We start from the raw sequence: 27,847 nt of genomic DNA on the forward strand, positions 1-27,847 counted from the left end.
CGGGTGTGGTGAGTGAGGACACTGATGGGCGGCAGGAATTTACAGAACCGCCCTAAAGATAAGCCAACGTAACCATAAGCACTAACAGATAAAAGCAGGAACGCTGCTGTGATGAAGAGGCAGAGAGGGCATACAGAAGATGCCGAGTAGGAGCACGCTTAAAGACACTGATGGACTGTACGTGGAGCACTCTTTCTGTCATGATCATCCCCTTTACTTCCCATTGGATTCCCTGTGTGCTGTAAATGTAAACCAGATACTAACCAGTTTTATATATGGCCTCTGGCCTAAGTATGCAGGAGTATTTGGGCATCGTTCTGTTGAATAGCAGCAAATATATCGAATGTCCACTAGCTAAGAAAGGGAGCGCACAAACCTTAAGAGAATTCCAACAGGTGTGGAAAGGCCCATTGCAGGGGAGTTATAGAGGAAAACAGAAGAAAACAAAACAGAATTGCAAAACAGACAACAGGCGTCGCTAGCCAGAAATGTAACTTGATAGATAGACCAGTTTTGTCAAATCATGTATTCAGTTGCTTTTTCCTTTGCTGCAGAACATTCAGCTGGCTCTGAAGCCTGTCAAGTGTAGTAGGAGGATATGCCCAAACATATATTCAACACTACTTTTCTGGTATTTGATGAGCTTACTTTTGAAATATATGTAGTGTCAAAATACATATGAATCAGAAATTCATTAACTGATTGAGAGAAAAAAATAATATTCCCTCTGGCTAGTCTTTGAGCTGTCTGATATCTCATGCTCAAATTGAGGCTTAAAAATAAACAGTTTTATGGAACTTAAAATAGTTTCAGTAGAGTATCTGCCAGTTCAAACCCAGTGCTTACTCAAGTGTTGGAAACATCTACATAGAGACGTGAAGACCAAGCCAGATTGGAGTAGGATGTGAATATATTTCTTCATTATTCTCTTTGGTCTCCTAAAAATAGATGTTGGGCTCTGACATTTTAAAGAAAAACTTGACTTGTGCATCACTTGTATAATATGTTTAGCTTTAATTTGCATGGATTTGGTGTGACCTGCTCTCAGGATTTAAATGTTTGCTCATTCCAGTCACAATGGTAACTAGAATATCAATATTGTTAAGTTTCAAAAGTCACAGCATCTAAGAGAAGTGAAGATCTAATCCCTGAATCTTCTGATGAATGCACTCATGCATGAACTTCCAAGGATGCCAGATTGTCATTAGTTCACCAGGCAAGCAGGCCATCTCAATATTATGTTCATAAAAATTTGACTAAGTTTTCTGTGGATTGCTGTGTTGGGTTTGCGTGGCAAGGTTTTGGTAGCGGGGGGGCTACAGGGGTGGCCTCTGTGAGAAGCTGCTAGAAGCTTCCCCTGTGTCTGATAGAGCCAATGCCAGCCAGCTCCAAGATGGACCCGCCGCTGGCCAAGGCCAAGCCAATCAGCACCTCTGTGATAACATATTTAAGAAGGAAAAACAGTCAGAGGGAGCTTTTGCAGCCAGAGAGAGGAGTGAGAAGATGTAAGAACATCCGCAGACACCAAGGTCAGTGCAGAAGGAGGGGGAGGAGGTGCTCCAGGTGCCAGAGCAAGATTCCCCTGCAGCCCGTGGTGAAGACCATGGTGAGGCAGGCTGTCCCCCTGCAGCCCATGGAGGGAGGATGAGGGGGTGCAGAGATTCCACCTGCAGCCCGTGGAGGACCCCACGCCGGAGCAGGTGGAGGCACCTGAAGGAGGCTGTGGCCCGTGGGAAGCCCACGCTGGAGCAGGCTCCTGGCAGGACCTGTGGATCCGTGGAGAGAGGAGCCCACGCCAGAGCAGGTTTGCTGGCAGGACTTGTGACCCTGTGGGGGACCCACGCTGGAGCAGTCTGCTCCTGAAGGTCTGCACCCCATGGGAGAGACCCATACTGGAGAAGTTCATGAAGGACTGTCTCCCATGAGAGGGACTCCATGCTGGAGCAGGGGAACGATGAGAGGAGTCCTCCCCCTGAGGATGAAGAAGCGTCAGAAACAACGTGTGATGAACTGACCGTAACCCCCACTCCCCGTCCCCCCTGTGCCGCTGAGGGGGGAGGAGGTTGAAGCTGGGAGTGAAGTTGAGCCCGGGAAGATGGGAGGGGTGGGGGGAGGTGTTTTAAGAGTTGATTTTATTTCTCATTCCTCTACTCTGTTTTGCTTAGTAATAAATTAGATGAATTTCCTAAGTTCAGTCTGTTTTGCTCATGATGATTAGTGAGTGATCTCTCCCTGTCCTTGTCTCGACCCATAAGCTTTTCGTTATACTTTTTCTCCCCTGTCTAGTGAATGAGGGGAGTGATAGAGGGGCTCTGGTGGGCACCAGAATCTTTCTACTCTACTTGCAAACCAGCATATAATAAAAACATAAATGTGCCTCCTTATGCACAAACAATGTCATGTGGTTTAAACAGCAAAGTATTTATACATGATCAATTTGGGGGTGTTTTTGCCTGTTAAAAATACCTTTTTCTCTACTTCTCTGGAATCCTTTACTCATTGTCTTTTAAACAATCAAATAAACTCTCCTATATTTTAAAAAATTACTGTTTAGTTAAAGAGTATCGTAAAACCTTCAGATTTATGTTGAAATGTTACAGTTCGCAAAGCATCAGTTTCATAGTGCTTGTCAGTTCCATATAGGGAATCACAAAATTATTACATGTAATTATAAAAAAAGGCTTCATAGGCCTCAAAACGTGTCCATTCTTTCCAGTTATATGACGTGGTCTAATAAAGTGTCTTTTGTCTCCGTAAAGCCTACAAACTAACATAAAACAAATATTTCTTTTAATCTGCCTTCTATGAACCTAAATCCCCAAATTCCAAAATACTTCCAGTCCCCACTGATTTCAACAAGCTGTGATTACATCCAGTCACCCTGACAGTCCCATATAGGACTTCTACCCACTTCTACCCAAGTGGATTTTACTTCTGCCTAAAACTATGTATCTCAGAAGACTGTCATGAATTCCTGTAGCAAACTGGTGTACCCTGTTAAAGCAGCCAATAACAAGAGCAAACACAGAATTTTATTGAACTGAAAAATGAAACCCAATCATAATCTCTAGATTTCCCAAAGCCTCCATCTTCTAGAGCACGTTGATGTTTTTCCAGTCCAGTCCCAACTCTGTCAGTGTGGTGCTCCGTCTTAGCAGTTCTGTCAGGACATCACCTAATATGCACTTCTTTCTTTGGGTTGCTGCATTGTCAGGATGACTGTGACTTCAGACCCGGAAGAACCTGCAAGGTAGACAGACAACACAAAACAAAGATTCACAGATTATTCGGAAGAAGCAGCAATGGACTCCTGCCTGTACCGTGCCTGCGATACATGGCTACTTGGCAACTTCTGTGTTGGTGCTATAACATTCATACATTTTGAGAGCAGCAGCCTAGACATAAATGTATGTGAATGTTTATGCAACACACCATATCACCATAGAGCATTATTTTGTGCTTTTGATGCAACTTCTTAGATATAGGAAGTGTTTCCAATTTCCAGTGACCAGTAACTGACTTTTCAGAGCTGTAGTTAGAATGAGGTTAGAATCTTTTACCACCTACAACTTTATCTCTGTTTTTCCATGCTGGGCAAGTCACTGAAGATCCAAGCCTTAGAACTGGACATTCCAGACAAGTTGCAGTGTCCCTCAAAGCATTCGAATGAGTTTTTCAGAAGCCTGATGGCTCGTCATTGTGTAAACAAACAGAACTGCTGAGATAGTCCAGCCAGGTTTGTCCTGGCAGCTAACTTAACTGACTCTTGTGGAAGCTTTAGAAATATCCCCTCAGAAGTTATGTTACCAGGAGTAATACTCACAAATTAGTTTAAGTAATTAGTGTTTGAATGGCACAAACGGACCAGAATGATCCTTTCACTCTTTTTGGCACTGAGTTCCATGTCTAAGCAGCAGAACCAGACCTTTGCTGTTGAGGGCATCACTAATTTATCTTTGCAAGAATTGTGACTATTGAATGGGACCCTTCCTAGAAATAATCTTTACTTACACTCCACTCTGGAGAGAGCTTTCACCGAGATAGAATAGGGCACATAGTGCAGCTTTTGTCCAAAATTCTATACTGGTTATAGGCCAGTCATTTTTACCTGTGCAATGAGACTCTTTATTGTGCTTCAATGCATAGACATTTTGCTTCTGTGAGTTGTAAAATATTTTTCTAATAATTTAAAGTCTTTTGTAAAAAAAAATTTGAAATTGTGGAACCATGGGGCAGAAGTTGGAACTGCCAAAGGAAGATTATAACATTTTACTGCTTGCACTTTTTATTTAGCTTGTGCATTCTCATTTTCTTCCCCACTGCTCAGCAGCCTTGTCAGTGAATATATAATCAATGATAAGACAAGATGTGCGCTCTTTTTATGGTCAAAGCAAGTCTTATCAAGAGAAATCAGTCCTTCCTATCTTTTCAGTCCCTAGATGCTGACTGGGAAATTCCTCCCACATTTATCAAATACAAATAAAGATAGGGGTAGCACTTCTGGGATCCTAGTTTTGCTTCTCTGTCCAGATAGCTGATCATTGAGATGTCATGGTGAAGTGGAAAAAAAATAATGATTTTGTTAAAGTATAAATGCTGGAAGCATGCTGCTTTGGTCCACAAAATAAATGTTTATAAGACAGTTATAAAATCAAGTCACCTTCCAGGCAGTAGAAAGAAGAGGCAGTGGCATTATAAAGGGCTAAAATAGGAAGAACATGGTGCCAACAGTCACGATTTTCCTACATCTCTGCCCCAGAGCATGGAAATGTGCTGCAACCATGCTGCAAGTTGTGTATTAGAGGCAGGCAACATGCATACCTACCCAAAGTTGAGGCTAACTGCAAATCCAGAAGATAATCAGAAAAACTGCCAATGTATGAGTCTGAATGTGGAGCATCCAAGTAAACATGTTAACAGAATAATTTTCCCATCTGGCTTCTGGCAAGCAGCTGTTATTGAGGTCTGGCTGGTGAGCCTGCAGTCCTATGGATCACGTGGAGTGCATTGCTTCTCCTCCAGCATCACGAGTAAGCCAGAGCTCTTGAGCCACTCTGTGGAGTAATTCCAGTGAATTTTAGTTTCCCCTTCCATGCTTCCTTTATCTCTTCCTGAGAAGAATGTGCACTTACTCTTCCCTAAAAATCTAATATACCACTCAGGCAAAAATAAGGCATTCGTATTCCCAGTTTACTAAATGAGATGTTAAGCTATACCAGCCAAAGCAGTTCTTACCAATTGTGTGTCATTGTAACTCTTCACTCTGCTAGGATACCTAGTTCCTTTTATTTTTTAAACCCCCCTATTTTTGCAGTTAATTTTAATCTCCTATTATCCGAAGCAAACAGTTTGACTACTTTAAATTTATTGAATCTATAAACATTAGAAAGCGATGACAGAACATTCTTTTGGAGCTCCTGAAGATTATTTTGGTCATCATTTTGTAACTTCAGTAAAGCAGAAATAAATACTGAAGTTATAGTCACATAAATGCCAAGTCTAGCAACCAGAAAGCTTCAAGTGGTCCTCTGAAAATCTAAGATTGTGAAATAGCTGCAAAACAAAGGTGTTCCCTTAAATATCTCTAACATTGATTTTAAATACTGGAATACTTGTTTCTTTCTTTTAACCTATTCAGTATGCATATCAGGAGAGACATCTGGAATTCATATTGATACACAGAAGTATTCTTCAGGTATGAATAGGGCTAGTTGACAATTACAGTACTAGTTATCCATTCTTCAAAAGGAACACTTTTGCAGGAAGTGTCTGAATTCTTTGTTTTAGCACGAACTAATTAGATTTCTCCAGTTCATGGAGAGAAAGAAAAGGTTCAGATATGCTATGCAATTGTTATTAGTGAGGCATTGCTACATACATATCAGATCAATTAAGGTACCTTCCAGAAAAAAAATTCTTTAAAGGTTTTATACTGGGTGACTGCAGCAGTATTTGGCAGTTATGAAAGAACTATAAATTCTTTTGTGGTTCAGCCTTAGAAAACCACATTTTGACTACTTCTTCCCCTTTTTTTGCTCATATCATTTAGGTTTTGTACATTCCAGCAACAGCAGAAAGCTTGTATCAAACAACCTTAACTGAAACCCAACATGAATTCACTAGCCCATGACCTTTTTGCTTACTACACCATTTTCCCTTTTGCAGGCAGGGTGCCCAGAGACTTTGCTGTAAGCAGCTAACAGCAGTTCTTCACAACTGCTCTTTAAGAAAACACCCAGTCTACATGCCACCCTATACGGTGTTCTTTCTAGCAGGTATTCCTAATAGCAATCATTATCATAACAGCAAAGCAAATAATTAATTTGTTCGTTAGCTGTTCCATCGTGTGGGATAGCTGTCACAGTTCCATAAGGAAAAAAAGTTTCCGGCTGGTGAGTTTTTGGCAGTCTTCAGTTACTGTTAAGTAATATAAATGGTATTTTTCTCAATAATGAGGAAAATAAAGAGTAAATGAGAATAAAATGAGCAAGAAACTGTACTGTTAAAATAAGAGGACATATCCGGGAAAAAGGAATAAACATTTCTCCACATTGAAAATACAGAAAGTTTGGGTGAAGTTCCCTAATTAGGAATGTTGGCAAAAGTGACTAAGATCCCTTCAATTCTAAGTTTGAAATATACATTTGAGAATCTATACTCATGTTAACAGTTCATATATATATTTACATTTTTATATATGTGTGTGTATTTTATATATATTCTTTTTTTCCTTGGGTATCCAATGCTAGTGAAAGTAATGGAAGCACAAGCTTTTCAGCTTCAATCTTTTAAAGTATGCTCTTGGTCCAGTTACTTGAGAATGCATTACTTGAGGCTTTATCTGCAGACTCTGGAAGCCATGGCGTGAGTGGTCAGCAGCTCTGAAATACAGAGGAAGTAAAGGAACTCAGAAATTCCCACTAATAGTTCCGTAGTCTGATTTTTGTAAAACAGAAAACTATCAGTAAATGGGTTGCCTGGTCATAAAGCAGTTAGCTACTGCCTATCATAAGTGAAGAAGAATATTTTTGTCTTCTGTATTTTATTCATCTTAATTTCTGAATTTATAAATGGGAAATAAACTACATTTGAAAAAGTTACTTCTGTTTTTTTCAAAGTAATTTTCTTTCTCTTTTCTTGTACTAATGTCACACTTCAGTACTGCAGAGATAATTATGCTGGGCATGTGCACAAGAATATTTTCCCTCTGTAATGGAAACCACATGAGTATCCTCAGAACTTCTCCACTTTACAAATACTGTTATTCTTTAGTATACTGAATTATTCAGATTGTGTAAGAGATTTCCAAGTACCTAATTTACATGATGAAAAAAGAAAGATAAGTGCTCTAGAATCATCATAAATGGACATCAAACTGTAGGTCTACAGGTCAGATCTAATGCATTTATTCAAATTTTGTATCAATTTGATACTGCGCAATAGTACAGCCCTGCCAGCAGCAGTTACAAAAAATGCTTACCTATAAAATCTCCTGGCAAAGTAAAGTACTACCTTTTTTCTGGTGGATGGGGTTTGTTTCAAAATTTAACTTGAAATAAAAGCTGCTGATTCAGGTGGGCTGCCACCAAGCATGCAGGTATTGGTGTTTGGTTCGGATACAGAGTTATTTTTAACAATGTAAAAAACTACTGGTTTGTGGTCAGGATTTTGCTCCAGTTCAAATAGAAGTTTATTTTTAGAATTTTTTTGGGCGCTGCAACGCTGCTGCTCACAGCTTGAAAAGCACAACCCATAACCATTTAGTGATTCTGCTTCTCTGGTGTCCCAGCCCATTTGTAAGGTTGTGAATGTACTCACAGAAGTGTCCAGGGCTTGTCATTCTGGATTCTCTATTCTTAAATAGCTTTCACGGTGTTTTAAACTAAACAGAAACATCTCTCCTGTTTCTGAATGAAAACGTCTTTGTGTGACCTTCCAGGATGGAACATCTGCCATTATCTGTAGTGCAGCAACACAGTGTGTGTTTAAAGTGATAGAATTTCTTACACAAAGCCCATAATCATCTTAATTGAAGTCCAGACTACCTTTTGGTCATTACAAATTGCTGCATTTTTCAAAAGATGGATTCTGATGTATAATTGTTGATTTAGCAGAATATCACTGCAAAAGTCTGCAATAACTTAAAAATAACAGTAACTCTTGATGAGCAGTACTTGCACTATTTAATAAACAATGAAGTTTAAACGTCTTGCTCTGGGAGGAACGGCTTTAATAATTCAACAGAAATGAGCACAAAATATCCGTATCTGCTTAAGAGTTGGATCTTCTGCCCAAGAGTATAGATTCCTATCAGTTTTTACTCTCATAACTTACTTGTATAGTAGTAGATAACACACATGTGCTCTTTCCTGGATACTAAGTGAAAACTTAGTGAAGCTAGGGTGGAAGTAGAGTGTTGCTGCTGCTCTTTATTTTTACTGTTGTTTCATTACCTTCTTAGGTCTCCATTTTGTGTTGCTTTTTCCTTCCATGACTGTATTTCACTTTTTCCTTTGCATTCCACTTTTTATAAATACAATACATAATTTATAGAATTCTTCTTGAGCTCTACACTGTTGCATCAGCTAGAATGATCCACACTTCATTAGTGAAGCTTGCAGTGAAGAGAAACACTTGGGTTTAAAATTGCCACACTCATGAGAATAGTGGTGGCAGTGAGAAATGGGATGTTGGTCATCCCTCCAAGAGCTACTCTCCTGAGCCCATCTTTGGCTTGCATTTGGAAACAGTCTTTACCTCCATGAAACCTACAGCCTGTGTTGTGTTGTTGTGTGTTTCTTAATTTAAAATGAAAGCTTGTATTCTGCAGAATCTGAATATACCCCACGGAACCCCCGTGCATCAGACAGGCTGCACGTAGTGATCCAGCTGAGCAGCTGGTAGCTTTGGCTCAGACTGAACAACTCCTCACTGTTGACACAGGGAGAACCAGAGAATTGCTTGGGTTTTTACATATATATATAAAATATATAAATAAAGATATATTTAAAAGGCAGTAAAAATACATAATTTATTAATACTTCTCGTTACACCAAAACAACCACCACCAGAAAACCTGAGTGATTTTATTTCTCACACAAAACCAACAGAAGGATTTTCCTAAGAGGTTTAATGGTAACTCTGCCAATTTAATACCAATTTAATACTACATACAGAATTTATCCTATATAGTTTTACATACTTTTTGAAAATAATAGCCTGTATTAAAGTTGCATAGGTAAAACTACATAAGACAGACAGCAGCAGATGGCACATGATCAGTAAATCCACATCTTTCTCCTTGATGTCTGGTATTTCAATCCAATTGCTGCAGAGAAGCAATAAATGCTGCATCTAGCATTAACGATGAACTGGTGAATACATGAAAAGCCATTATGGACTACAGACAAGTGTACAGTATTACAGAGAAAAAAAAGAAATAAAACATCATGTAGCAGTACAACATGTTAAGATTAAATCCTGCCTGAAAACCAGTAGTTGACTAATTCACATGTATGAAGTCCTTAAATAACATCCAAATTGAAGTCTCTGTAGTTGCTGTTTATGTCTTAAATATATTCAAAAATTCTCCCTCCTTTTTTACAAAATACTCTTTCTGGTTTTTCGTGGCTTGAACATTCATCATCTTTTGCAATATCACAGACCATTTGGTAAACGTAACAACTGAACCTCCTGTTAGGCTTCTGTTCTATGTGTAATACAAGGTCTTTGTCAAAGTAAACTTCATGACTGTAAGTCTGAAATGAGAAAAAGAAAATCTGCTTGCAGTGTCCATTTCCATGACTTGCTAATACCCGTACCATTTTCCTTGGGGGAACAAAAAATATTTAACATTGGTGACCTCCATGATCAGACAGGAGTTTTGTGTGGATACACACAAACAGCTCTTCCAGATAAAAGACATAATTTTAAAACTTTGAGAGGTTTCCCACATGGCTGTTTTAGGAATCTAAGTGCAATTCAGAGCCTAAGTTGCCTATATGAAGTCAATGATAAAAAGAGGTGCCAAAGGTGCTGAACATTTCAGATCATCTAAGTTGGATGTCCACCTAAACTCGTAGTGTATGAACAGCCCATTCCATCTCTCCAAATATACTCACAGTGAGGTCCATGCTTAATTATATGCATGAGTAGTTCAAGTTATGCTAGTGAGACTATTTACAAGTTGTAAAATCAAGCTGATGTAACTAGCTAGAGAGTGAGTATTCAAATTGATACATACTTCAGAAATATGTAAGGACAACCCCTCCCCCAACCAAAAAACCCAAACAAATCAACCAATAACAAAAAAATAATCTTAATTTCAAATCATGGAGATTTTCAGACAAATGAACTACTGTTTGATGGAATACTTAAAATTTTGGAGTTCCAATTATTATTTTGTACAAATCTCATCCGTAGCACTTGGCAAGACTATGTATATATCTGCTTCAAACCTGACCAAAAATGGTAGGTAAATGGGTATGGGGAAGTGTTAGCGTAAACAAAAGATAGGAAGTCTCCTCACCACATCCCAGGACTCCAGTAATGGAATAGTCTTAAGTAGAATCCCATGTTCATTACAATGAAAGTCAAGGTGAGCTCTTCCATCAGCTCCTATTTGAGTAACTGCCACAGTGGATAACAAATCCAATTCATCTTCATAGTCCACAATTTTGAATGTCTTAGGAAAAACAAAACCTCAAGTTTACAAATCAAACATAAATTCACATTTCCCTCTACCTAAATTGCATAGCTCTTTTTCTTTCAGATGAAAGCAGAATTGGAAATCTTCTGATCTGATAAAGAAAACTTTGCCAGTCTGATACCCAGCAGGCATTGTTTCCAACACAAGTTGTCCAATCTATTTCAGCAAAATTCCTGAAGACAGGAGAGAAGAAAGTGATGTTCTGAACAATCCTAATGCACAAGTAGATGTAATTTTTATGTATCACACAGGAAATAGAAAAGAGTACTTTGAAAGTGGCAGAAGCAGCATATTTATACTCCATGCTCTCTCTTGAAGCAGACATGTTAGAGACAGTGTAGCTTCAAACCATTACTGGTTTTGAAGGGATGGGTATATTTGGGTAATTCCATTCACATGAACATCTGTATGTTCTGTTCAAAGTTCTCTCTCACTCCACATAGCATGTGACCGTGAAGAACTGAGACCAAAAGGTGAAGACTGAAACTGCCTTAATTGCCTCTATCTCACTGTCATGAACCTGGTACCATACTCTTTAAATTCAAGCCAGTCTTTTTCTTCCATAATGGAAAAATATCTACTGGAATCACAAATAAAGTGTAACAGCAGGAAAAAAACCATAGTGTGCAGACTCTAGTTTTTATTTAAAAAAAAAAGTAGATAGAAATGAACTGCAGACTGTAAGGGCTATATTGGACTGTCCTGTATTTTTATTATAGTAAAATCTATTACCTCAGAAAAAATAATAGAAATGACTGCCAGAAACTGATGAATTTTAACTGTTGTGCTTATGTCAATTACAGCTCCAGCTCTAGACAGAGAGCTAAAAAATATTCTTCAGAACCTCTTGAAGACTCAACATCAAGGCATGTGGTGTTTTCACTCTCAAGAAGCAGGAGGAAGTGTTAAATACCTTATCCTGCAATCTAATTAAAGTAATTGGGAGAGAAAAATATAGTATGCAGATACTATCTCAAAGACTAGAGAAACCTAAAGCAGAGAAAAAAAAATAAAATGTTTCTTTCATTTCATAAAATGCATTGTAAGAAATGTTTGAAGGAGATGTTTGAATGGCGAGAAGAGTAATGTTTCGTCACATTAGCATCTCATTTCTGTGCCACTGAAGTTGCATAGAATTATGACAGTATCATGGGGCATAAGATCAGTTCTTAAAAAAAAAAGAGGCTATCCAAAGCATAAATGTCAATCAAGGAGAAAAGATGACTGAGAGAGAAAGGAAATGAAGTCGTTAGAAGTTAAGACAACGACAGCCACAGAACAGGAATAAAGGACTCAAAGATTAACACAGCTAATGTGCAGCCATTGCACCTGAAACAAGAATGACTTCTGGCTAGCTAAACATATTAAATAATCCACAAACTGCTCTTACTCACTACATCAGTTACCTCTTGTTCTGGGTCATCATCCAGCAAGTTAAAACGCTTTTTCACCACTCGACCAGAAGCTGTTACAGTAACAGCATTGTTCACCTTTGGAGATAAAGAAAAAAGCAGCTTTAGACTTCAGAGCATTTTAGTTTCTTCCTATCTATTTGCAATGTATCTATTTCATGTCTTTTGCTTTCTGACCTTGTTTTAGTCTCTCAGATCTTGTTTTACTCATTAGCTATGCATGGCCCTAGTGCCGCTATCTCTTCTTTATGAGGGTTCATGAACTCGGTGGCTTTAGTTGAGATATTATTGATTACTTATATTCAGAGGTTCTCAGTCCTGTAGAGGTGGCAAAGGTTCTCAGCTACCATAATTTTTAGAACAGAAGTGACTGGAGCCAAGATGCTGGAATGAGAATTAAGACAGCTAAGTCACCACCAATTTGTTTTTTAAACTCTTATTTCCAGAAAATGGGGAAAGTAGCATCTTAAACCACCCACAAGCTGCTTCCACTGGGCTTAACACCATAAACATTCAAAACTGGAGTATCATTGTCTTAATGGAAGTGAAAAGGAAAAGGGACAGCACAGACAGGATTAGAACCCGTATTTCTTTGCTATTACCGCAACCAAAGTTACCTAAACAAACCCTAAAAAACCCTGCAAGCATGGCAAGTCATTAGATGATAAAGCTTATCTTTTCTGAATTCAATGGAAGTTTTATTCCTGAGTTAGTGTAGATTTTTAATACACAAACTTTTCTTCTGCAGAAGCTTCAAAATTAGCATCACTGATTTCCAGGGACTGTACAGTACTCAAAGTATAAAAACTTGCTTTTAGGGAAGACATAACTTTGTACACTCAAGCAAAATGGCAGTTCCAGGCACTGCCAAAAATTTTCTTCAGGAGTGTCTCTTTAACCTTTTTGACATTTAGATTGACTTTGTGATTTGTTATCACAAAAGACTTCTCGAAGCAACTGAGGTGATATAACAGCTCATTTCTACCATGAGGTTTACATCATCCCTTCACCACTTGGTTCTACCTTTCTGCACTCTTCTGACCCACTGATGACTCAGTTCTGTTCCAGCTCCAGTTCAGCTCACCAAGCAAGCAGAAAAGTACTCACCTTTTCTGCTGAGTTATTATTCTATTATTTCAGTGCAGTGATTTGGCTCACCAAGTGTTACATGAATACCAAACCTGTCACAAGGGAGTGACAGATGTGCACGGGCAGGAAAAGAAACAGACTTTTGGAAGCAATGTATTGTCTTTGTGGTCTTACGAAGACTTAACCCCTAAGCTATGAGAGACTTGAAACATTTCTCGCATTTGTATGATCAACTTACCTGAACACCAGAGATGCACACAATTATCACTTGGTGGCACCTTCTTTTGAAGGAAATTTGTCACTATCTTTTAAGTATGTTTGGTATCAGTGATATGTGGTTATACTGTACACCATAAAGAATGCTGAAAACTACAAAAAAGGACTGGAGGTTTCAGAAAGCTATCACAAAAGTGTTACTGTTTGCATTTTTTTATATATATAGCTTAAAGTGCAATGAAGAGAAGGAATGTCTTTCAATAAACTTTGAATTAAGCCCATAAACCACACTGACTACTCGCATACGCAAAACCCTTGTGTGTTGCTGAAAATCATATGTTGTGATCTCAGACACTAAACTCACACATTTTTCTCTGTTTGCCACAATTGTATAATCTTCTGCAACCTCCGTTTGATCTGTATCATTTTTAACTTCCTTAAGCTTCAAGACTCTACAAAAGAAACAGAAATTGCAAAATAAGTCATGTATTCTAATCCACTTACTACAACACTTCTATATTTATAATTTTAAAAAATCAGGTATATGGAAACATCAGAAATAACTGAAATTGAAATAAATTATTTTTGTAATTTATGTTTATCAGTGAAATTTTAACACAGACGTCCTTGAACATAAGAAAATCTAGTGTTGCCTGCCAGTGCCCACATTCATCATGTAGAAATCTGCAGATGTTTCTACCAGAACTTCTGATTCTGACAAATTAATAAATTTTACAGTTTCTAGGGCTTGATGAGTGTTTTGGCCTGCAACTTGTCAAACTACTGAATTTATGCAGTCATGCAACTTTTCCTCTAATGAAAATAAGATTTGAGAAAAAAAGGCTCATACTTTATCAAATTTGGTCCCACGTGGATTATTCTACCTGACATATCTGGATGGAAATATATCCAATCAGGTTCTAGTGAACAGCATTTCATATCCTGGATGCCATTTTTTGCCTGAAGAAGAGAAAGCTTAGAATATTAGTATTTTGAAATTATCAGAGATCCAATTAAAGAGGAAATACTCAGCTCCTCTCCACATACCTCTGAAGGTTTTTAAGTATTGCTCCTAATCATGACCAGAAAGAATGGCAGTGGAATAACAGCAACAGTACTACTCAGTTCCAATTCTCAAGATATTCCGTGGAACAGTTTCAACTTTTTAAATATGCAATAAGCAATGACCTTGTACCACAGCTATCCATGGTCCTACCTCTCCTGAAACTAAGCAAATTGAAGATTTAGCCTACACTCTGTAAACACTTCAACAATTCCAGCAATTTGAGTGTCAAAGACATGAGATGCGTCAAGACATGAGAAAAGCATTAGCACAAACTTTGACTTGAGCTTCAACCTCAGGCTCAGCCTCTTTTGTGCAAGTATTTGTGGAGCATGTAAGCCTGGGATAGCTTGTGATTTCAGCTGTGAGCTGGTCAAAATCTTGGCATTTTTGCAGTGGCTTTTTGTTATTAAATTTAGCTGACCCTGATCATTCAGATTTTCAAATGTATGAACCCACATAGAAAAAACTAGGTGGAGAAGGATTGTACAAGTCCCTTTGAATCAAAATTGATCCTCAGATATGGTTGTGACAGATCTGTTTTGAAAATAAGAGATAGGAGGGGGGTCATTAATTTGATCAGGCTAGTAAAAGAGATGAGGACATTTACAGATGAGAAATTTTTCAGTGAAGTACCCTGAACTAACAGGCATAGAAGCTTCTTGTGTTACAGAAGTATCTTCAGGTAAAATCCAGATCCAAAATAAAAGATGAGATGGAGAGCTCACGCAAAAGAATATATGATGAATAGTACATAAACAAAAATAATTGGGAATGCTGGATTAAACTGAGTAATAAAATCTTTCTAGGGAGAGAGATTCAAATCAGGGATAAACCACAAACGTTAAGGAAACTTATTCTACAATTTCTTAAAACTTACGATGTTTCTTTAGCCATGCCGTTTGGTAGGCTGACTCGTCAGAAGTGCATTAAGATAGTACCATGCAAGGAATCAGGTAATGAGATTCTGAGATTCTGCTTGAGCCTTAATTTTTAAGCTGAGAATACAGTGCTGTGTAGTACTGACAGTGCTATGATTATATTGGGATGAAGGAAATACCAGAAGCAGTACTAATTCAGAAGAAAGCATTTTACATGACTCCACTGGATAGCAGATGTAACACTGCGGGGTGATCCCTTGTGAGAGCATCACACTGGAAAACAAGGGTATTGTTACCTCGAGCACTACTCAGAAGAAGAGATGAAGACAAACGTGATACATATTCATTTCAGAGAAGCTGCTATCTGAATATATTACCAAAGCATTGTCTTTCAGAGAACAAATATGGAAGACTCCTTTATGTTTTTTCTTGTTAGGTGTGATGATATAATGCCAAGGAAAACCTCCAATTTGAAATGCATTCTCCAGAGAAGATACTTCAAATAGCAAAGGTGGGGTATCTGCAAATATTCGGTAACGTTAACACCATTAGTAGCAGAACAATCATAATTCCATTGATCCTTACAATTCTAAATTCCAATAAAGCTATTAATTCTTCAGAACTTTTGAAGACTGATGGAAATAATTGGCTGTGATCTTTTTTTCTAGCACCAGCTATGCTACCTTGCCTAGCATGCAGGCAGACATCTGCAATTCCCCGTGGAAGGTTACTGCCTTCTCAGTTCTTCATGCTGAACTGTTCTTCTGATACCTTTGGACTTACTTCATTCCAAATGAGCGGGATAAGCAAAGATGTAGCAAACAATTAAAATTAATCCAGCTCATCTGAATGAGAGAGGACGTATACATGAACAGATCAAACAGCATATCAAAGGGATCACTATTCTCTTGGGAAAAAATATGATAAATAGCTGGAAACAGACTAACAGCAGCAACCTCAAATTTAACAGAATGAAATGCAGAAAGATACCCCAAACTGAGTATTCCCTCTCCTTTTGTGCAATACAAAAGTGTGGACCACAATGAATGCTGAGTTCATAAAAATCAATAAAAAGCTAGGAATTTTTGTAATTGATGGCTAAAGGTACCTAGTTCTCCCTTCGGTTCAGTTGGGATAAATTATACAGATGTAATATGCCATTCTTACAAGTCTTCTGCGTACTACATGAGAGAAGCATCTTTCAACAAAATGGACTGCACAGAGCTTTACAACTTCTACCAACTAGCTGAATAAAAGCAATTTCTACAGCTGTTAAAATTGAATCAATTTTAGACTGAAGATCAGCTCTTTCTAACAGTGCAAAGTAGTGCTGGAAAAAAAATTTGACAAAATGTGGAGAAAATCTGCAATTACAAGGGCCATTTAAACAGGCAGAATTAAAAAACTCAAGCTGAATTACTGTGAGGAGAACAAGGTTCTTATTTGGACTTTTGTGTCCCAAAGGTCTCATCCAAATTTTGACTTGTTCTTGTCCTATTTAGTCTAGACAATTTTCCAGATCCTAGCCAATGGTGCTAAGATGTCACATGACATCAGAAATCATGTTTACATAGTGCTTCTCTCTTTTTTCCTTCATGCATGCTTCTAGTAACTTAGCCATTTAAATTGAAAGGAATTAATTTACTGCCCATGGAAATGAAGTGTTTCCTAAGCTGGAAAGTGGCTGTCTTCTAGTTGTCTTTTGGACTACCACATGGGAAATGGGAGGTTCTGTGCAAGATGTAACAAAATAAAGATTATAAAAACGGAGGCATCTGCTGAAAATGTAGAGAATGTTGAAGATGGAGGCATAAGCAGAGGACCTACTGATATTAAAATCTGTCAGGAAATGAAAAACGAATCAAGAAAACTTGTTAATATTTTACCCTATCAACTTTTTATTTTTAAATAAAGTGTATATAGCAAGGCCCCTCAAAAATTCTGGTAGATGGACTTAACGATAGATTTAAATGCACTTCAATTACATATGAATCCTAAGCAGTACAGGCTACTGATAAAATATGCCTTTCTTTTTATGTTCATTTGGCAAAGATTTGCAAGGCCATAGTCACCCAAACCACTGTGATAGCGTGACTCTGCTGCCTCAACTCCCCCACTCCTGCTACGGGTCACTTGCTCTTGTTGCTCAACAAGTCCTGTTCCCTACCATTGCCAGTTTTCAATCTCTTTGTTCATTTCCTTAAAACTCTCCAGCCTCATCTAAACATAAAGCTATGAAGTTGTTCCTGGCAGCATTAACAAGTATTTGTTCTAAACGTTAAAAAAAAAACAAAACCAAAAAACCTCAGCAAAGTATCTTCCTGTTTTTTTATGAAATTACTGTATCCTCTAATAATAAATCAAACTACAGTTTTAAGTTGTGGACCTTTCAAAAAGTGACATAATGAAGATTCAAAGGTACCTTTCCATTCCTTCCACTGTGACCAAAATCGAATTCCTTACCAGTCAATAGCTGTAAATGACGTGGTAAGTACATGGTAGGCTGTAAGTTTTGATCCCTATACACTTCCTCTTGGGTATCTAACACACCATAAAACCAGCACTGTAATAATTGTCATCCCTTCACACAATTTCTGTAGGGAGGCTAGGACTAAATAAGCAGGAAAATTACACGTAGTTAAATTATAGTAAATACAAGCATGAACTCCAAAACTGTTAAAAACTCACTCACTGAAGCATTACATTACATTGACGTATTTGGTTTGTGTGGCAATGTTTTGGTAGTGAGGGGGCTACAGAGGTGGCTTCAGTCCACCATCGGATTCTTAACTATCTGCAAAGAGCAACCATGGCAAATGTTTGTCATGAGTTCAAAACTTCCTAACCACGAACTCTTTTATGTAATTCAAGATCAGAAATGTTTTCTCCAGTACACCGATTGTAAATCTCAAACATAAAAACTAGAATGATCTGTAAGACATGAGAGCAAATTTTGTATAGACTTCCTATTAAAGCTCCCACAGCATGTCTTCCACAGGGCCCCTAACATGAAATTGTGGTTTTGCAGACTGAGACAGAGAGGAAAACGAAAAGAAATTTCCCTTTGCAAAATCTGAGACATCAATTATAGCAGCCTATCTCTTTGTTTTGATAAAACATAGCATTGTAACTGAAAGCCTTCACTAAGTCTGTACTTTATCTTTGTTTATTTCCTCAGGTTTATGTAAATCTGGTCTGGTTTGCCTGTTATTATCTGACACTGTTTGCGAACATAAAGATCAAAAGCATTTTTTATGTGGACAGTCACCTTTAAAACCATTTAATACAGAAACATTCAAAATCAAAGAAATAAAAGCATGCATTATTTCATATTGATGAAACCTACTGTTTCGAGTTTTTTTGGAAGTGCCTCAAGTGTGAGCTTAGGAGAATGTATTTTTAAAGTTAAGAAAAAAAAAGTCTCAAAGAAAGCATCAGGCTTTGGACATTCATTAAGATTCTTAGCACCAAATTCTAATCTCAAATGCACCAACAAAAATTATTGTTTGGTTTCAGAGAAATCAAAGTCATTACATACAGCAGAACATTCATAAGTTAATGATTTGAGGCATAAGAATTGGTTTTAATAGAAAATTTATTCTCTCCTCAGGAATTAATTTTATTGAAACTGGTACATTTCTGACAAATTAGAATTACCAAAATGCAGCTCAGAGAAATTATATTCTGTGTCCTTTAATTCCCTTGGCAAGTTAGATGAAACGGTCTCACATCTTTTGCTTACATACTGTATACTGTTTCTGGGTGTTACTAACAGCTGTCCTAGCCCTTCCTCTTTCCCAACAGCAGCTGTCTCACAAATAAGGAAGGGGTTTCCGCTTCATGCATTGCTTATGAAGTTTTTCAAATAGCTTAGTTCCTGTACTAGTTTTCTAGGTAAGTTCGTGTAATTAGAAATAAAGCACATTTTTACTATGTGAACCCAGAAATATAGCCACAGCACAATACAAATACAGTAATTTTAATTTTTTTTCTTGTTGTGAAATAAGTCGTAATTAATCCATAAAAGCCACCAGCCAAGATAATACAAAGATCATAAATACCTGTTATTTTGATGTTACATGGAAGACCAAATGGATACTTTCCTACAACTCCCACTTGACCATTCCAGTTGAATTCATGTCCCAAATCAAATGGCTGTTCCATGAACTAAAATAACACAGAACAATTTAGCTTTATTGATGCATGTTTACTTGATGTTTAGTTTTACTGCTCTGTTACTATTGCATTCTTTATCTTGTTAGATACTGCTTTAAGTCTTATTTTTGAATTAACATTTGATTTTTGATTGGAAGAATAGAAACTCAAAAGTCTCACTGCAGTTCTCTTTCAGATCAAACAATCTTCTATGCACATCAGTTTCCAGCCTTAGCACTCATCTGTAACTACAGACTAGGTGTGTAAAGAGCAGCACGCCCTGGTCTAGCATTTACACAGCTCCTCTGTACACGTGCTGAAGTGCCTGTCTGACCCTGTATCTCTTACGTTTTGCCACCTGTAGCTGGTGTGGGTAGAATTTTCTGATAGTGTACCCACTGCATCTTCCAACTGTAAATAGATTTAGGCAAGAACTCTATCCTTTGACACATTCCCTGTCTACCTGTGCGGCATTACATGGATATTTATGGTTCATTGCCCCAAAATAGCATGGACTGTATGAAAAATTTCCTATTTTGTTACCTGTTCAGAGACGGCCTGGAAGTTATAGAGCCTGACCAGACCCATGCTATACATTACAATCAGGATTCCATTAGAAACAGCAACATCTGTCACACTATTGCCAAATATCTGTGGAAAAAAAGGAAGAGAGAAATATTCTGTTAGCGAATAAATAAGACACAATGCAAAATACTGACATTATGTCCTTAATTTTGCAATTGCTTTAATTTTTTATTCTTACCAAACCCTACAATCAGTGGTTTAGTTCATGAAGTTTTCTGTAACTCATCTGTTCTGCTGAGTTGCTGTGATACTTTGCACTGCAGTAACACCTGAGGTTAGATTACTCATATTCTGCAAGCAGATTCATTCTCTAACCAATTCTCAGTATATCTTCATATCATGTTACCCAGTTATTATCACACATGAATAGATTATATTACCCAACATCCCACAGGAATGTTAGGAAAGCTAACAACTCAATCTAAAAGTACTGATTTCAGATCTTCTGTTCTTTCTTCATCACCAGGGTAAAATACTAGCCTAATCATGGCTCTATGACTGTGTACAGCTGTACTAAAACTACATTCTCCAGCTGTCACAGAGTACAGGATCCTCTCTGAATTCAAATTAGACACATATATGAGAAGCTGAGTTACCCCTTTTAATAATTGTATTCATTTGTGCTACTACTTAACACATCTCCACCGAGAAAAACCCAACAAACTAATTCTTTATATTTAATGAATAACAACACATGAAGTTTGTTTTATTTTGTTTTTTTAATAGATATGCTTGGAAATGTAGAGTTTTTATTTCTTTAATCTGAATCATTATGTGAGAAACGAATTAAAACAGGGTTAAAACAGGCTTAAAAACAATTTAAAACAAACAAACAAAGAAATCCAAAAGCTGTAATACTCCTAAATCTTAACACTTATCAGTGATCTTGTGATCAGTTTGGTCCCCAAAATTACATTCGCTCCTGACACCTTGCCTTTATTTAGTCTTATGGCTCTTTCTCAATACATTTGTTAGCTTAGGTTCCAGTGTCTTCCAGACCCAAACTCTAATAGTCTTCCAGCTCTTAACTCTCTTTTCTGTCCTTGAGACCTTAGCTAGTCTGGACTCAGAATTTATTGTGGTGTACGATCTCAGTAAACGTGACGCATTAGATGCATTCTGCAGTCTTGGAACAGTAACCCTAACCCTAACTCTAATCTAACAAATACGTTCCACTGATCTGTATCGGTCTTGGCATTGCATTCACTGGTTGCTTCCTCTGCTGGGTGTATTCTCAAATCCCAAATTCTGCCCTGATGTTATTCCTAGCTGTAACAATTACTCTAGTGAATATTCAGTACAGGCCCAAGTGAAGAAGTACTCTTTTAAGTGTTTCCCCTACTATAACCATGATGAATCTGGCATGCCATTCCTAACCAGATTGAGAATACCTTTGATATTGGTAACATTTTTTCCAGTCTTAAATATTAATTTTGAACAGAACAATAAACAGGGCCCCTAAACTTTCATGGACCCAAATGAAAAATGTTTAACCCAACTCCTTTGCTTGCCAGCCCAATCTCAATTACAACCTCAACCCAACCCAGCACCAGCTAAAACCCTCTAATAGCTCTGGACCCCAAATGAGACTGTAGCTCACAGAGCTTTGAAGACAGAGTTTGCATGTTTGTACTGTTCCATTTACAAGTTGTATCCAGAGCTCTCTTGACTTAAAATAGACATGTTTTTTCACCAGAACAGTAAAACTTGCCATCTGGCTTGAAGTTTCCTAACACATACACTCTTACTTACAGGTCACAAACTGACCTCAGAAAGGTTGTTTGCTCTTGACTGATAAAGCAAGACACATTTACATTTTGCCATTCAGTATCAATGATAATACAAGTTTGGTAAAATTTGTAACTGCATATAGAATTCATAGACTATTACTAGGAGTGGGTCAGAGGCACATCTATTTTTCTTTAAAGAGGTGAAGTGTACAAACACTTTAGGATTCCCTAATTTTTGTGATTGCTATAAGTAAAGGCTAAAGTCCTTCTACATGTCAAAGAATAACCCAACAGCAGAATGCATTTGTATTTTCTCTTCTGAGCATCTGAATTAAGAATCTTCCCATCTTCTCCCCAGTGCTCCTATGAGCCACAAGAACAACGTTACTGCTAATCAATGTTTCAGGGCACTATGCTTTTACGAGCTGTATGACATCCGAAATTCTGGGACAATTGCCTAAACTATGCCTCTTAGACAACTACAGTACAGATCAGGATTAACAGAGGAATTAACTTACCTTTTTGTTTATTTCCAGCATTCCAATGAATGAAAGAGGCAAAACTTGGAATACAGCAAGATAGAACAATACAGACTGTTGGATACCTGCCTGGGAAGGAACAACAATACTGAATATAGTTATTATACTTGAGGCATTTATTAACAGTAGGACATCTTCATCTTCTGCCATAATAACAAAGCATTATGTCTCCATCTCTGTCCTTGTAAATTTTTTTGATCAATTTTGTAAAAATTTAAGAATGACAGTTTTTCAACAAACTTACCTGCCGTGCTGCTGCAGGGAGCTTATTCTGAGAGGACTTTACAACCATTACCTCTTGAGGAGTATCCCAGCTCAGATACCTATTTGTGACAAGAAAGGCCTATCTTAAGAATTTAAAAAACATTTAATAATAAATACATTATTTCACATAAAATATAATCTACTATAACTAGGCAAATCCCTGTGTCTAGGCAAACTGTTCAGTATCTGATTCGAGAGAGGTGCCTGAGATGTTTGCTGTTTGCAATAATGCAAAACCTATGGAACTAGGAGTGGCTTATTTCATACAGGATTGTGAGAAAAATTCTGAAAGTATGAACATTCACTATCTTAATTTGTCTCTTTCCCTTCACAAATCACTGCTTTCTTATCCTTCAGCCTAAGGGAAATATTTCTTCTGAGAACTAAAAAGAGATGAAGTTTATCAGAAGCAGTAACTGCTCTGCTTTTAAAGAGCAAAATGGCTACCCTATGGAAAAGAATACTTGCAAGTTAAAAATGGCTTAAACGTATTTTTCTTATGTTTTGTGAAGTTTGTTTTACAGCTCTTAAAGGTCCTCTCCTGGTAAGTTGCTATTGCAGTATTAAAGGCTGTAAAATTGTCAGAGAAAAGCCAATAGTAGCCTATTTTTTTGTGGCTTTTGTGGAATTTGATACCAAATCTGAGACCATAATACTTAAGCTGCTGAAATTCCTCTCTAGGAAACAGCATGCAGGAACAGTACTCCCGGTAATGTGCTAGACTAACAAACCTGAAGTCAGGCATAGGATAGTACTAAAATAAACATGATTCCCTTTCTCCAGTGTAGTACTAATGCTTGTTAATTATGTAAAGCCTAGTCAATGTTTAATACCTGAATTTGCAACAGGAACCGGCAAGGTATATTTTTTCCAGTATTTCTCCACTATCAGCAGAGAGACGCAGAAGCCAGTTCTGCACTGTCAAGACTATCAGGGAAGATTTATAGTCTGATGGACTTGGTAGCATTTCCCCCTACATAACAAAAGGTTATCAGAAAAAAGTTTGTACCAGGAGGATACATAACATTTTGACACAATAACAAGAAAACAAAAGTTAATACACATTCCTTGAAAACTAAAGGTGGAAAGCTGCCTGCTAAACACATGAGGATCTCTAAGGTCATATCTGTGCCAAATAGTCATCTATCACATAAATGATCCGTTATCACACTTTTTGCAAGGCAGTTACCTTTTCTAGAAAAGAAACATTTTAAAACTTCCTTGCCTTGCAAAAATGAAGTATAACTGCTAATTGATCTAATTGATACCAGTCTTAAAGAGACAGTTGTTTAAGTATTGCAGAATAAGACATTCAGTGGTAACTCAACAGTAACTGCTAAGAATGGTATTCACACTACTTTATTTTTAGGTACCTCAAGGATGGAGCTGATATTCCTAAATTCTGTGGACACTGGATGAGAGGAAAAACTCCTAAGGGAGGAGGGAAATTATATAATCTATTAGCTAGAAACAGCAGAAAGCTTTTGAGCAGAGTTGCTTTAATGGGTCTTCAGTTTATCTGCTTTTTTTTTTAATGTCAACAGACCTGGTAAAAACTAAAACTCTCACCTACTGCCCTTGCTAATTAAAAAATAAAGAAAAAATTAAACAGAATTTGTGTTGTAAGGAATTAGAGTTAGTTGCATAAGCATAAAGGCACCATTTGTAAAATCGTCCACGAAATCTCACAAAAAAGCATTTGAATGTGGTATTAAGAAACTCAGAGAAGTATACCTCTAAATGTTCAGTCAAAATAAATAAGCATACATTGCACACCTTAAATGACCTAACTCCATTAAAAAATTGAGAAAATAGTTTGCAGGGAAAGAATGCTCTATTGTACATATGTTTCACTAAAATATATTAATTTGCTTTTTTTGCACAACAATGCTCTAGGAAAAAGTAATCTTACCAGTGGGCATTCCAACAATAAAGCATCTTCTATTTTTTCTGACTTAGAACACTTCGGCTTTTGATAAAGTATTCTTGGCTCTTGTGCAATGCTGGAGGAAAATGATTGCTAATCATTAGTCTACTTTATAAACAACTTTCTATCAACGACTCATTTCATACAGTTTTATAAATCCTGCCTTCTCTTTAGGCAGGTCAGAAATCTAAACATCTTATTTTTGCTTTGTAAATATAACCTGAAATTGCTGTCAAACTAAGGCCTAATAAACAATAGTTAGCATAACGTAATATTTAAAAGCCAACCTTCTCTGTATTTTGTGGTTTGGTGTTGTGGTGCGTTTGTGTTTGGGTTTTTTATTATTTTGGTTTTTTAAATAACAAACTTAATAGTAACATTCTTACTTCAGTGATAGGTAGTAAAAAGAAAGCATACTCCAGAAACTAACGATCCCCTGGAATCTTCCCCTCAAGCTCTTCCAGTGTTGCCTTTCACAATATAAAGGTGCAGCATCCTTTACAACTATTTTTAAAAAAACTCTACTACTAGAATAGAAGCTTTGTACTGTGCACAGGTTTTCCCCTCATGGAGAGGATGAGACAAAGATAAACCCAAAAGATGTTGGACAGGTTAACCCAGTACTGGAAAGCATTCAGACAATGTAGGAATAAAATGCTCCTAAGTGGATTTAGATCTCTGCTGTGATAGATTAATTTAATTAACTCTCAATGATTTACACTGACAGAGTAATTTATCTTTTGTGCATCATATAACACTGTCTCAAAACTGCTCTGACCACAACTTCCTCAGCAACACAGATCTCCAAGTCTCTGGTACTTCCCTCACCAAAGGGACGGGCAAGGACAAGGACTGGTGTACGCAGGACTTCCCGTCCTCTACCCTGCCCTGTGCTGCCTCCCAAGCAGTACCTCTGCAGCTGATAATGGAACAGGAGAGTACATCAGATCAGAGAACTGATCTGCAAAATACAGTAACAAAAACCAGCAAGCAGTCAGCACACCGTACGTTTACATGAACAATAATTTACTTCTTCAAAGCAGAATTTATAGACATAGTACCAAGCTTGTTAGATAGGCTGGTTTTGTGACACGTTTTTTAGCACACTGATAGTTATCAGACCTTTCATTTCACTTTTTAGTGCAAAATCATAAAACGCTGATCATCTTTCACTACTATTAAAGTGCTCTGAAAGCTGAAGTTATGCAGTACCAGTAAGATCAGACTTTCCTTTACAAAAGCAGGTGTCACATTTAGACACAAGGGCATCTGACTGTAATTTATCAAAGATTTATGTAGCTGGTTATTTTTTGTTCATAAGTAAATTCTATTCAATTCACAAGGGCTATTTGGATGAGTAGAGTTAGTGACATGTCTAAAACAGAGTGACAGTGTTAAAACTGTAAGCCAGGCTAACTTTTAATGGTAAATTCATTACCTGCTAATACAGCACCGGTAATTGTCTAAGTAAATTCTTCCTCTTTCATATGCAATAGGAGATAAAGAATGAGTTGTCCAAACATTCTTGAATTTAGTACTTTCCTGAAACAGACAGTGATGGCTTTTGTAACAAACTTTGCTTTTGGAAAATAATTTGCCTCCAGCAGTTTAATAATTTACTTTAATTGAACATTTGCTGTTGAATACATAAAGGAAAATCTTAATTTTTTTTTAAAAAAACAAAACCCATTTTTTAGGGAATTTTTGTCTTTATTAAGCACCAATTTAAAAGATCTTTTTATTAGCTGTTATGGACAGCATTGGTAATTAATATTTTGTCATTAACTTGCCTGCATTAAAATTAAAACTGGGAACTAAGCTTTAATGGTAACTTTTAAAATCCAGGACAAAACTCCCCAGAGTGTAAATATGCACATAACTCTTTTATATGCAATTGAATTTACTGATCATCTGACTCCATTCTGCTCTTGGTGTTTTGTGTGAAAAGTAGAAAAATGTGTTTACAGTTATTTGCAAAAAGTGCCTGATATGTTAATGGAATAAACTGCACACATAAAGTTTCTTGCATACCTTAAGAGACATGAGGAGGTCTATACTATTAACAAAGGTTCCAGTCTTACACAAAGTAAGTATTTGTCTAAGTCAGATGTACTCATTTTTATTTCAATAAACCTTGCGTGCCCATTGATCTAGTTGCGTAAGTGCACGCTTTAGCTGACTTCCAGTGAAGGTATTTGCAAGATAACACAGTTGCAAATTTACTTCCACATATTCACTTTCAATGCATTTCCATCAACTACTGCATAGGAGCAGTAATCTCTTTGATTAAAAAAAAATCAAGTTCACTTTACTCTGTAATTTCTTCAGTTCCTATTTTTTCTGTAACATAAATTTCACTGACACATTAGGGGTATGTTTACCTTAAGACCTCTGCTGATTAACTTGTTGTGAGAACTACATTCAAATTTAACACTGATCCTCCCTAAACAGCTATGAATTTAACATTGGTATTAACTATTAAGTCACCTTAGGCAAAGAAATAAGTTATATAAAATCTCATAAAAGACTATTTGTAACATGATTATTAGATTTACTAGTACTTCTGCAGCTTTGCCACTGCACAGTCCTCTCCACGTTTCTAGGTCTCATGAAACGAATGTAACCATCTGTAACTCTCTCCAGGAAAACTGCAGCCGTTCTCTCCCCAAACTTGTTAGCCAGCGTGACCAGAGACTTCTCAAGCACCTGGCTGGAGGACCGACGCTCAGACCAGCCCGGCTGGGAGCCAGCACACGCAGGGGCGCAGCCAGCGCCGGGAAGCGCCGCTATTACCTGACATATTATCTTTCTGAGCAGTCCCAGGTTTTTTCTGTGGGCGACACCAGCATCTCTGGCATAAAAGCCGTGGGCCCTGCGGGTGAGGAGACGGCAGACGTTGTGAGCCCCGGGCGCCCGGGAGGCGGCCCTCTTCCCGCCGGCGGCCGCCTGCGGGCACATTCCTGGGCCTCGGGGCAGGCTCGCCTTTCTCCCCCGCTTCTGGCCCGCTCTTGGCGGGGCGAGCAGCCCTGCAGGGCCCGGGCCCGCGCTGGATTTCTCTCACCGCCTGCCTTGCCTGGCGAGAGGTGAAGCGAAGCGGGAAAAGGCCCGGGCAGCCCCTTGCTCTCTGACTCCCGAGAGACACAAGCCGAGGCCTCCCGACGGGGCTCCGGGGTGAGGCCAGAACCGCGGCCACGCGTAGGCACCTGGCCGAGTGCGTACCGCGTCTCCCCCGCCACCCCAGACCCGAAATACAGCAAACACCTAACGACAACAACCCA

The 27,847-nt window shown here is 37.8% G+C and overlaps 1 protein-coding gene across 4 annotated transcripts; it reads right to left on the reverse strand.

Annotated features, from left to right (window-relative positions):
• Nucleotides 1–9,005: 9,005 nt before the first annotated feature.
• On the reverse strand, nt 9,006–27,830 carry DCAF17 (DDB1 and CUL4 associated factor 17). 4 transcript variants are annotated; one of them, XM_010313481.2, is made up of 14 exons: nt 27,363–27,828; nt 26,008–26,111; nt 24,555–24,645; nt 23,476–23,615; nt 22,623–22,701; nt 22,358–22,447; nt 20,068–20,175; nt 19,431–19,536; nt 15,747–15,889; nt 14,276–14,385; nt 13,790–13,877; nt 12,115–12,198; nt 10,529–10,684; nt 9,006–9,758 (listed from the first exon to the last, which is right to left on the reverse strand). In XM_010313481.2, exons 1-14 carry the CDS (start codon nt 27,525–27,527, stop codon nt 9,570–9,572), a joined length of 1,653 nt encoding a protein of 550 aa, XP_010311783.2. In that variant the 5' UTR covers nt 27,528–27,828; the 3' UTR covers nt 9,006–9,569. The 4 variants fall into 4 exon arrangements, 3 of the variants coding, with proteins under 3 accessions (XP_010311783.2, XP_075612792.1, XP_075612793.1); XR_012836108.1 differs by lacking the exon at nt 9,006–9,758 and having other exon boundaries at nt 10,632–10,684; nt 12,298–13,877; nt 27,363–27,830; XM_075756677.1 differs by lacking the exons at nt 24,555–24,645; nt 26,008–26,111.
• Between the last annotated feature and the right edge of the window lie 17 nt (nt 27,831–27,847).

This window comes from Balearica regulorum, chromosome 6, assembly GCF_011004875.1.
Source record: "Balearica regulorum gibbericeps isolate bBalReg1 chromosome 6, bBalReg1.pri, whole genome shotgun sequence".
Taxonomy (NCBI): Eukaryota; Metazoa; Chordata; class Aves; order Gruiformes; family Gruidae; genus Balearica; species Balearica regulorum.